This window comes from Leptodactylus fuscus, chromosome 1, assembly GCF_031893055.1.
Source record: "Leptodactylus fuscus isolate aLepFus1 chromosome 1, aLepFus1.hap2, whole genome shotgun sequence".
Classification (NCBI taxonomy): domain Eukaryota; kingdom Metazoa; phylum Chordata; class Amphibia; order Anura; family Leptodactylidae; genus Leptodactylus; species Leptodactylus fuscus.
Window position 1 is genome coordinate 110,819,980 of NC_134265.1, and position 12,461 is coordinate 110,832,440.

A 12,461-nucleotide genomic window follows, 5' to 3' on the forward strand; every position below is an offset into this window, starting at 1 on the left:
TAACATGTAATAGACACAGAGAAGACTTGCACTGATGGACTGAATTCTAATGAATACTATAGAGTTAAATCGGTACAGGTGATCTATAAACCTCTAAAGCGTGTAACCAAATATTTGAGTGATTTAGGAACTCTGTTTTATTAGTAAACTGTTAGAGGTTCACCAGTGTATAATGTGTCTTTCTGGTACCATCCTGGTTAGTATTATGCCACATGCACACCGGGCAGGGGAATGCTAATATACATGGGGCTGTTTATTTTTCATTAACATATGACGTGAAATACGGAAATGCTACTCATGCAGGGTATAGCAGTGCATTACATAGGATATGCCAGTAAATGATAGATATTGTGGTGAGTGCTGATCTGTGGTCACTCCTGATATGAATGTCCTGTCAGACACAAGTTGGCAGTGCCAGGCACCTGGTATCCCATGTCCTGAGTGCCAGCGGAGGTTTCTGCCCCGTGTTTGCTTTGCAGTTAGTTAGCAGTAAATGAAGTTTCCCCTGCAGGCTTTCCTGTGTATCGGGCTGATGCTAATAAGTGCCCGGCCAGCTCCTGCCCCAGTCATTACACCGGATCCTTCCTCCTTTTGTGTCCCGAGACATCAAAGCCCTGGTTTGGGAGATCAGGTTGCTTTGGCTCCTCCCCTTACCTTTAAATGTAGGGGCAGGTCGGGGTCTCCGCGAAGATAGACTGAGGAATGAATGGATTTATGGAAGGATCATGCTCTCTGTGCCTGGTAAGTAGAAGATAGTGGTAATGTCTGGGATGTGGCACCCTATACTATCAGCTCTGGACTATACTCCTATATGCAGTTTCTTGGACCTTTTTCATGGACTAGTGAGGTCATTGTAGCCAGTACTTGAATGTACTAAGGCTGGATACAATATCTTATAGTATAGCTACATGGTATATAAGTGGCATGTCGTCTTATACTTGTCTCTTCTTAGATGTGAAACCCGCACCAGCCATGGACTGTGCCACCACCCAAGACACCTTGTTCCTTCCCAACACTGTCAGTGCCACGCTGGAGGACATAGAGCTATGGAGACAATTCTATCGGGAAGGGACTGAGATGATCATCACCAAATCTGGACGGTGGGTGGATTGTTCTCCCAGTGACTTCTATAGGAACTACAATGTTATACACTGACTTTCCATTAACTTAATCTAAAAGTTAAATTTGACAAAATCCTTCTTTCTCACTATGGGCTATGCTTACTTTGTTAGCAGCAAGGATCTCAGTCTACACCAATATTTCTCTGTAGATAGATCTTATGTATTGTAAGAATGTATCAGACAGTATTTACATATATACTAATAACACAGGTCTGCAAAAAAAATTTCTATGCTGTTTTGGTTATTCCACGTAATCTTTGTTTTTTGGTGCGCTGAATCCGAAAATGACCTCAATTTTGTCATAGGACATCATGTTTCCTGACAATTTGGGTAACTTTTAAATATGGCAATACCTCAAAATAAGTGGAAATAGACTTATAAGATGAATATTTTATAACAATTTTTTTATGTAATTCCTTCTTGGAACTGAAATGAGCCACTAACACGACAGTACTCTGTTTTCTTCTTCCATGTGAGGCTCCTGTTAGTATATTTACACTTGTCAGTAACATCTGGGGTCTCTCTGAAGCATTGACTATTATCTCGCTCTGGACGGTCTTCTCTTTGAGAGTTCAGGTTTTTTGGCGTTTTATATCTTAAATGCACTTATGTGAATGAATTAATAGTAATTTGGACTTTAAATTTGGTTAAAAACTCAGAGTATAAATAAATACCAAAAATTTAAAATAAAAATTAAATTTAAATATTTTGGTATTTTTATATTATGGATTTTTAACCAAATTTAAAGTCCAAATAACAATTCACATAAGTGCATTTAAGATATAAAATGCCAAAAAACCTTAACTCTCAAAGAGAAGAACGTCCAGAGCGAGATAATAGACAATGCTTCAGACAGAGCCCAGATGTTACTCACAAGCGTAAATGTACCAACAAGAGCCTCACAGGGAAGAAGAATCCAGTTTAGTGCCGTATTACTGGCTCATTTCAGTTCAAAAAATTTTCATGAAAAAAATAGTGTAAAAAAAAAAAGTCTATTTCCACTTATGTTGAATTATTGCCTTAACATAGTTACCTAAATTGTCAGGAAACGTGATGTTCTATGACAAAACGGAGGTCAATTTCGGATTCAGCGCACCAAAATCATAAGATTACGTGAAATGATCAAAACCGCGGTTGAAAATTTTTTATTTTTTTTTGCATACCTGTGTAATTTGATAAATTCGAAGACTATTTTATATTTTGTGGCAAATCCTGACTTCTGAATGTTTTTTTTTTTTCAATGTTTTATTTGTTTTCAGCACACCAAAATACATGGAAATTATTAGAAAATAATCAAACAGCTTTTTAGTCGCAGCCCCGTGTAATCTATGTGTGTCCTTCATGGTAATTCCATGTTCCTGTCCTCCCTCTCCACAGGAGAATGTTTCCACAGTGCAAGATTAAACTTTTTGGGCTGCACCCTTACACTAAATATGTGGTGTTGGTAGACTTTGTCCCCCTGGACAACTGCAGATACAAGGTAAATATGAAAGTCATTAAAGTGTATGGATGGTGTAGAGATAATGTCATGAATAGACGCTAGAAATATTGTGGGAGTGTTATTAGATCTTTACCAGAAATAAGCAAGGTCTCTTCCTATAGTTGAGCAGTTTTTGAATGATGGTGGTAGACTTCTATCTTTGGTTACAGATGTCAATGATTATCATTTATTATCAGTTGAGCAGTTTTTGAATGGTGGTGGTACACTTCTATCTTTGGTTACAGATGACAATGATTATCATTTATTATTATTTTCCCTCTATAGTGGAGCAAGAATCAGTGGGAGGCTGCAGGAAAAGCAGAACCACATCCGCCATGCCGGACCTATATCCACCCTGACTCCCCAGCTCCTGGTGCCCACTGGTTGAAGGATGTTGTTTGCTTTCAGAAGCTAAAACTCACCAATAACACACTGGACCAACATGGACATGTCAGTTAGCATATCTTCATCTTAAACATTCATCTCTTGTGTATTTTGTATTCTAGCACTGTTTTCTCTATTCTTTTAGATCATCTTGCACTCGATGCACAGATACAAGCCCAGGTTCCATGTTATCCAGTCTGATGATGCGTACAACACCCGCTGGGGGTTACTGCAGGTGTTTAGCTTCCCAGAAACTGAGTTTACTGCAGTCACAGCTTACCAGAATGAGAAGGTAAAGATACACACTGAAAATCTACTTGCTGAAGTAAAACATTTTAACACTATGATACGCTTAATGTTGGAACTTTTATTTCCTTCTTCAGATCACAAAATTAAAAATTGACCACAATCCATTTGCCAAAGGATTTCGGGAACAAGAGAGGAACCACAAAAGGTAAGAGCATTCTTCTACATAGCAAATGAGCTTGAGCTGAACCTATGATTTCTGAACAATCCCTTAAAAGGGGGTGCGTAAAACTGTCTATTAGGAATATTACTTGGTTTAACGGAGTCAGACCTTAGCTGGTTACATCACGTTTACATAGTTGTAGGACTTTTCAATCTGGAGATGTAGTTAACACGTATTGAATGTAATAACACTTTGTGTCTCTTCAGGGATGACCTTTTAAAACACGTGTCACAAAGTCCAAGTAGAGGACAAAAAAGAAAGAAGTGGGAAAATGGTTCTGAAGCAGGAGATGAAGGTAATATTATTTCATTATATGGGTCTAGAGAGAATAAAATGTAGTCATCCCCTGGCCGATGGCATATTGAAGATCCTCTCTATTTATCCTGTCTTTTCTTCTTTTTTTTCATGAGATCGCTCTAAAGTTGCACATGTGAAGGCAGAGTCTGGTGAGGTTCCTACAAGAATATATGCACCATGGGTTCCAGATCAGGATGGAAGACAGAACCTGGTCCCCAACTCTCCAGATTTGACTGGATCTCCAAACCAAGAACAGCAGGTCCCCACGCCTTCATCCAGCTTTTCATACAGGTGAATACTCTGGGAATGCTCTTCACCTTGTACCATTGTCTCATTTCTGTAGATCGTAGAAAGTTGATTTATAACTTATTTTAAAGACTTTGTCATTTTGTTTCACAGAACTCCAAACAAGAGATATCTTAAGCCACTTGCAGGCTCCTTGGATTCGTGTGAAACACAAGGCAGACGTCTTACACCAGATGTTGCGACAGTGCCAGAGCTTGATACTATTCAGGTTCCCACATTCCATTCACTGCATCCTCCACATGACCGCTCCAGTGTTATGAATATTCCCATTGAAACACCAGCGAGACAAAGTCTGCGTGGAGCCATGTATAGCCCATATGGAGCAGAACAGTGGATGGTTTCCACACAGGGGCAGTATCGCCCCATGAGCTACTCCTACCCGACAGATCTTAGCACACAGGGGGCAACTGCCCACACACACAATAGTATGTCAGACTGGAGCCAGTATTCTCTGTTCCCATATACTTGCTGGTGAACTGGACAGAATAAAGACTATATACTGTCCAAAAGTTTCACATGGCAATTTTTTTAAAGGTTTTTTTCCTTTTCTTTTAAAGGGTGGATGAAAGTAAATCCAATACTTATTGGGAAGTCCTCTTGTTTTCAGGATCAATCTGGCTTAAATAACAGAGATGGCTGTTTTTCCATGTGTGTAATTTGATTTCCATTGTATGTATTCCATTACTTGCTTATGGACTTGTAAAATAATTCAAGATGAGTATAAAGGACTGTTGTTGGGATTAAATCCACAAAACTAGCACTGTCCAGGGAGGTGAAGGCTTACTTTCTGGTTAACTGAAGACAAAAATTAGATAGTCTTAGACTATATGAGACTATATGGAGTCAGATCATCTGCTGTGCAATATATAAATACACTTACACTTCAGCTTCTCTTTTGGTTTCAGCCTGCTGGAAGTGTCTCAATATTAGAAGAATCCCTCTTCAGCATTGCTTTGCACGGTGATGTCTGGTTTTCTGTAGTATAAATATTGCTTTAAGATGTAACATTTGCTTTTTGCACATTTTCCTCTTTTGATGTGATGAGCACATTATAGGGCACAGGATTTAAATAAGAAATGCACATGGATTTTAGATTTGCCGCATGTGTCACTACATGCATGTTCCAACTAGGGGGACTTTTGACTTTGGTGGGCTTTTAATGAATGTATCTGTTACAGGAATTTTCACAAAAAATGTGACGTTTGTAAAAGTGATGTATTGTGTAAGGCTGTAGTAGGGGTTTGGTCTTTAGTTAACCAGGGCTGTATGTGTAGCCTTGCTCCTGAAGCTGAGCCATCCAAATCTTGGTTGCCAGATCTAGAATAATGTGTCTTATGTGTAGACGTTAAAGGGGTTTTGCAGTCTGATACAACTACTGAGACACATATGTTATTGTTTATATATTAAAAAGCCATACCAATTCCCAAGTTTTCTAGATCTCTGCTTGCTGCCACTCTTTGATGTAAATCAGTCCATGGTCATGCGATGTACACACAGGTGCACAGCTCAGTAACGAGCCTCATAACGAGCTGTGCACGTGTGTACATCATATGACCATGGACTGATTTACATTAAGCAAGCCAAGATCTAGAAAACAGTGAGAAATTGATTATAAAGTTTACTGTAAAATTGTATCACTTTTCATTACACATCTGAAACTGTACAAAATATAAATAATATGTTAATAAAATAATAAAATGCAAAAAAAAATGCCAAAAAGGTTGAAACTACCAAAAAGTTATATAAAATTACAAAATTTTTATTGAAATATATAAAACTGCAACATACTAAGGCATGAAAATAGGGAAAAACAATACATCCACAATATACAAACACATGTAAGGAAGTTGCAGGGAAAAAAGGTAATGCATCAAGGGGGCAGAATGATGGGTAATGTGTATATACATTGTCACACTGTGACAGAATGCAGAAGTCCAGACACACACAAACTGTAATACTGACCCAATACAAGGTCACATAGTATATAAAAGTGCTAGTGTATTTGAACATCCTCAATTCTTACAAGAAGTTTTTTTTACAAGACAGGCCACCACTTATTCTCTTTTACCCATTGAGAACAAAGCACATTCAGTTGAATCAAAATTGACCTAACCAAAATCTATAGGATCAGTCAATATGGTGAAACGCACGTTGTGGCGTGTTTTCACACGATAAGGTCTTCCCTTATCATCTAGTATTTGTACATTTAGGGGTTCCCTGGCACTTTTATATACTATGTGACCTTATATTTGGTCAATATTACAATTTATTTGTGTCTGGACATCTGCATGTATATACAAATTACCCAACATTCTGCCCCTTTTTTGCATTACCTTTTTTCCCTGTAACTTCTTTACATGTGTTTGTATATTGTGGATGTATTGTTTTTCCCTATTTTCATGTCTTAGTATGGTATGTTTTATTTTTTTTATACATCTGAAACTGGAAATCCCTTTAACATCTGTAAATAGATTTTATTTCGAGTAACTGGTTATTTTATCTCATAGGGATGTGACCTTCTGCTTGAAGGCAGTCTTAAGTATTGTTTTTTTATTCAATGAATTGGAAAGTGAAAATGCTGAGATGTACACCTGTCGGCCATTGTCATATTGCACCATCAATAAATGTCTGTAACAAAGTAACTTATGTCTATGCATATGATGTCTGTCTGGCCCATTTATTTCTGTTAGTTTCCTATGGAACAATCATACATCACAAAGTTTTAGAAAACTCTACCAATGCTTAGGGAAAATGGGGATATATTATCTACTAACAATATCAATGCTTGAAGGTACTGAATTAAATTGCTAAAGGCTGAAACAAACTTCAGGCTCTTATTCAAAATCCTTTTATTGGGCTATTAAATTATCATCTCTGTTGCAAATGATTTGCTTATAGAGTGCCTACCACATTTATGTACCATTATTATTATACAGTAGTCTACTTTCCCCATCAAGAATCAATAATGTCACTTTAAAGCTGAATATACCTGTGAAACTTCATCAGCTTTTTAGTGATCTGAAAAACAGGAGGTGGTGGAAGTAACTGAAAGTAGACACTTGTTCATATTTGTCTGACTGTCAAGTCTCTTGGTTTCACTGTAGTTTACCTACACAATTTCCATATAGGTGACTAGACTGATCCTATAGTTTTCGGTCCGGTCCATTTTGGCTCAGTTGAATGTGCTTTTGTCCTCAATGGGTAAAGGAGAATAAGTGGCGGTCCATCTTGTAAAACTACTTGTAAGAGGGGGCCACACGGTGGCTCAGTGGTTAGCACTGCAGCCTTGCAGCGCTGGAGTCCTGGTGTTCAAATCCCGCCAAGGGCAAAAAACAATCTGCAAGGAGTTTGTATGTTCTCCCCGTGTTTGCATGGATTTCCATTCCATATTCCAAAAAATACATACTGATAGGGAAAAATGTACATTGTGAGCTCTATGTGGGGCTCACAATCTACATAAAAAAAACTTGTAAGAATTGAGGATATTCAAATCCAGCATGTCCAAACCTGCTTTACTCGAGGTCAGGGGAGGGTTAGGAAAGAGTGTTTACACTTTTATATAGACCAGCATTTAAGATGTAGTCTTGTAGGCTGTACTGCTTGTAAGTAATGGACATCTGAAGAGTCACCACTGTCTATCAACTTGGTGTAAGTCAGGAAGTCTGGTTAACACAGTAAAATGGATTAGCATGCCACTGCGGTTCTTATCTTTATACATTATATAATAAGCTCCTAAGCATGTCTGTGTAATATAAGAAAAAGTGTATGTATGTATATACACACACACACACACACACACACACAAAGACTTTCATGTTAAGACACATGCACAAAGACATTTATGTGCATGGGCAATCATTGACACGAGAACCATCCGCTTAACATTGCATAGGTCCCCTTCAGCACCAATACAGCTATTTGACCTATCAAGGCATGGACTGCACAAGACCTCTGAAAATTTCCTGTAGTATCTGACAATAAGACACTTGCCCAAAAAGACAGCTGTATATAGCATTATGGCCAAGCATTTGTGCAAACTAATATTAAACTGATACACTTGTGGATTGTTTCTTGACTGCTAAGGGTCCATTCACACAGAGGAAAATGGTGCTTTATTTGGCGCTGAATTTTCAGCACTGAAAAAAAGCCTCCCATTGATTTCAATGGGTTCTGCTAGCAGTACGCTCTTGGAGAAAGCATTCTGTCAGTACCATCTGGATCATGGTCAGTGAAAAATTGGTAGCCATTCAACTTCCTCTCCTTTTTGCACTCTTCAAACCCTTCCTGGGTGATTTCTGGCATACTTATGTTGAGTATTATAATCTCCTTTCTCCTCTCTGGGTGTTACAGGAACAGTGTAGAGAACCACTGCTTGACTGTTCCCCCTACGTTCCAGCCATAGGGCTCTGGATAGGGAGCAGTTATGTAAAGTCAGTAATGTATCAGCCACACTTATAGGAGAAATCCACAAAAAAAATAAAATGAAAAATCCTGCAACTAGCATATCCACATCACAGGCTGTAGCCCTGCTCCTTACACAAAAAATTACTGTAATGGAGAGGGAAAACTATATACATTTTGTATTTTAGAAGTATTTTGTCACATTTTTCTCTAAGGGGGCGTTCATACTACCGTCGGTGTCCGACATGTAGTGTCCGCTCCAAATCTGTCACGGACACTAGGAGCGGACACTAGATGTGTCCAGGACACCTGTCATTCACTTGAATGGGCATCGGGTGCGTTCTTTTGCACTCCGTGCCCGTCCTTCCCTGTCCGCAAGAGAAGTCGGACATCTTCACTTGCGGACAGGGAAGGACTGGCACGGAGTGCAAAAGAACGCACCCGATGCCCATTCAAGTGAATGACAGGTGTCACGGACACATCTAGTGTCCGCTCCTAGTGTCGTGACAGATTTGGAGCGGACACTAGGAGCGGACACTACATGTCGGACACCGACGGTAGTGTGAACGCTCCCTAACGCGGTGCTCATTCTGACATGTAAACACGTGTCAGAGTGAGTGCTTCAAAACAGAATCCCATTGACTTCAAAGGGTGCCGTCTTACGTGCGCTACACATTGAAATCAATGGGTTAAAAAGTCTCCCATTGATTTCAATGTGTAGCGTGCGTAAGACATTTTTATTAGTCTACTTCATGCAGCCTATAATACAAATTCTGTGACTTTACAATGCATTGCAATCAGATCAGATACCATGTGGGGTTCAACACACCCTAAAAATTTAAGTAAAAAAGAAAAATAAAATCACTCCCCTTTGCTTGACATATAAAAATACATAACGAAAGCTGTGCAAATGCGGTTTTATCCTATTCCACCCCATTCTGATTTTTTTTTTTTTTTTTTTTTTTACAAGTCCCCAGTACGTTGTACAGATTACTAAATGATACAATTACAAAGTACAATATGTCCCTCTAACATTAAGCCCTCATACAGCTCCAGGAACAAAAAAAAGAGAAAAAAAAGTTGTGGCTATTGGAAGACAAGGAGTCAAAAACGAAAATCGAAAAATGCCTGTGGTGGGAAAGGTTTACTATGGGTCGGAACATGGACAACCTCTTTGATTGAATTGTAGTTTTGCCATCTTTTTTAGGTACCTGTGTAAATGACGATGGTCCTGGTTCACATCTGCGTTTGGTATTCCATTTGGGGACACCCGAATGGAATAAGGAATGTTTTAAAAAGTGGTGAGCAATGAAACCACAGCACTTGATGTAATTCTCTCTTCGCATGACTCATGCGGACACCGTGCAGAAAACACACGGACCCCATTATAGTCTATGGGGTCCGTGTAGTTTCATTGCTCACCGCTTTTTAATGCATTTGGTATTCTGTCCCCAAGCGGAATCCCCAAGCGGAATACCAAACGCAGATGTGAACCAGGCCATAGCACATCCTTAACGCAGCCTGTTTTGGTAAGTGTCTAGAGCAGCCATACAAACTGTACTTACGGTACTTTCTTTTGCAAGCGGTGCCAAAAAGTTGCAAATTCCAAGGACTTACTTTTTATGCCATAGAGGTAGTGTAGGGGATTAGTAAACCTGCTCCATAGCTTCTGGAGAAGTTCAATGCTCTTTCCCAGCAGTATAATGCTCCAAATATCAGCTGTTAGCCAATAGAGAACTATCAGCCATTACAGTATTGGGGGGGGGGAGTGTTATTGTGTGGCGTCTTCCTCACAAGGATGCTACACTGAAGAAAAGTAGGGAACCCAAATGACTGGCCTCTCTTGGGCTCAGTGTGAGTAGATTGTGCCATGTTATGGACACGTTACAGTATGTGTTTCCCTCATAACATACTAATGGGCTGTGTAATGGCTGCGCACGGTAACAGCCGCCCTCACTTCCCGCCAGGACTCTGGATGTGAATTCGCGGCCACTTTTACTTTGATATGTAAAGGAGCCCTTTGTGGCGGCGCAGCCTTGTCTCGGGCCTTTCCTCTATGTCTGGCTTCCCCCTTCCCCTACTGTCTTTCATTCCGCTTCCTCTCAGATCGTCTTTTCTTATTCTCGCCTCCTTTACAGACGACCTGATAGACTCTGATACACAAACTGCGTCCGGGTGCGCGCTGACGGGGCCTTTAGGAGATGTCATTGTGGCGGGAGATTTCATTGCTCTCCTATTATATGGGTGTCAGACTATTATATGGGGAAGACATAATTATAGTCTTATTTTGCTGACAAGTTTTCAGAAAAACCATGACAAAATTTCATTACACTTTTATTGTTACGAGTAAAAGGACTTTTTCAGGCGTCTACTTTATATGTATGTGCATATTTTTTTACGGACTGAATACGAACGCGTCCAGTTCATGGTAACTATTCCTATGTCCGTATGTTTTATTTAAAGGGGTTGTCCAGGATTTGGACAGCTCACAAAGGAGGGTGAAACAGATGTTTTTTTTTTTTTTTTTTTTTTTACAAATTCCCCAGACTCTTCTATGAGTTGTCCAATTTCTAGACACTCCCTTTAAGGACTGAGAGTCTGTAAAAATAAAAACAGAAAATATGTTCATGGATGCCAAGCTGTGTATACCAGGTATCTGCAAAATGGCGATCTAAGTCATTTCTAGATGCTGCATTCAATAGGGTGGTATATGAAGTGTTTTGGAGGGAGGGGGCTTATGTCCAATGTCTTTACATGGCAGCCTAATGAAGTCTCTAAGCACTGCGTTTTGGAGAATCTTATTAGGCATGTCCAATGTCCGGCCAGCGGACCAAATTCAAATTTCACCCAACTTGCCATCAGAGTTGCCTTTAGGGCACACATCACAACAGTGCGCCCGCGCAGGGAGAGAGCGAAACCGGGCAGCAGACACGTTATGACCTAATACTGCTATAGGGGAAGACAAGTGAAGGACAATTATATTGTGTGGGGGCAGTGATGGCGGCTAATTTATGAGTTCTGTGTGAAGAAATTAAAAATATGCCATTTGTAGTGAAAAAATTTAAATAGTTAATTTGCATTTAATGTTAGAGGACCTTTCACATCTTCATAGATGTGCAGCATTATAGACCGCTAGAAAGACGTCAGCACACTGAGTTGAGCGCACTGTTTGCTTTCTAGGAGTATATAATACCACACATCTATGAGGATGTGAAAGGTTCTCTTTAATGGTTAAAGGGATACTATAATTAAAATGCACTTTTTTTTCTGACTAACACGTCAGAATAGCCTTAAGAAAGGCTATTCTACTCCTACCTTTAGATGTCTTCTTCGCACCGCCGTAACGTAGAAATCCCGGTTTTCTCCGGTATGCAAATGAATTCTCTCGCAGCACTGGGGGCGGTCCCCAGCGCTCAAACAGCACTGGGGGTGTTCCCAATGCTGCGAGAGAAATTTCCAGCACCGCCTCCATCTTTGTCTGGAACAGCCTCTCTTCGCATCTTCTGGCGCTGGCTTCAAACTTCTACACATACGCAGGGGGCTCTGGCCTCGGGTAGAGCCAACTGCAAATGCCCGCGGCCATTTTTTTGTGGCCACTTACGCTCTGTACTCCGTTGAACTACAGGAGCATACTGCACATGCGCAGTACGATCACGTAAGCAACCACAAAAAGATGGCCGCAGGCATTTGTAGTCGGCTCTGCCTAAGGCCCGATGACAGAGCTGACTGTGCATGCATAGAAGTTTGACGCTAGCTCCGGAAGAAGACGCGAAGAGAAGGCCGTTCCAGACAAAGATGGAGGCGACGCTGGAGATTTCTCTTGCAGCATTGGGGAAGTCCCCAGTGCTGCGAGAGAACTCATTTGCATACAGAAGAAAACCGGGATTTCTACCGAACGGGGACACGGAGAAGACATCTAAAGGTAGGAGAAGAATAGCCTTTCTTAAGGCTATTCCTACGTGTTAGTGAGAAAAAAAACAGCATTTTAATGATAGAATCCCTT

General features: G+C 40.1%; 1 protein-coding gene across 1 annotated transcript; it reads left to right on the forward strand.

Annotated features, from left to right (window-relative positions):
• The first annotated feature begins 946 nt into the window (after positions 1 to 946).
• Positions 947 to 4,532, forward strand: LOC142193652 (T-box protein VegT-like). The gene is made up of 8 exons (XM_075262644.1): positions 947 to 1,100; positions 2,499 to 2,601; positions 2,887 to 3,051; positions 3,131 to 3,277; positions 3,369 to 3,439; positions 3,661 to 3,749; positions 3,865 to 4,042; positions 4,151 to 4,532. The coding sequence occupies exons 1-8, from the start codon at positions 973 to 975 to the stop codon at positions 4,530 to 4,532; spliced, it is 1,263 nt and encodes a 420-aa protein (XP_075118745.1). The 5' UTR covers positions 947 to 972.
• Positions 4,533 to 12,461: the final 7,929 nt, after the last annotated feature.

Bases quoted from the DNA above. Each gene is read 5' to 3' on its own strand.
- LOC142193652 (XM_075262644.1), top strand. From the start codon at position 973: ATGGACTGTGCCACCACCCAAGACACCTTGTTCCTTCCCAACACTGTC. The intron at 3,052-3,130 runs GTCAGTTAGCAT...CTATTCTTTTAG, and splicing joins CACTGGACCAACATGGACAT to ATCATCTTGCACTCGATGCA. The intron at 3,278-3,368 runs GTAAAGATACAC...TTCCTTCTTCAG, and splicing joins CAGCTTACCAGAATGAGAAG to ATCACAAAATTAAAAATTGA.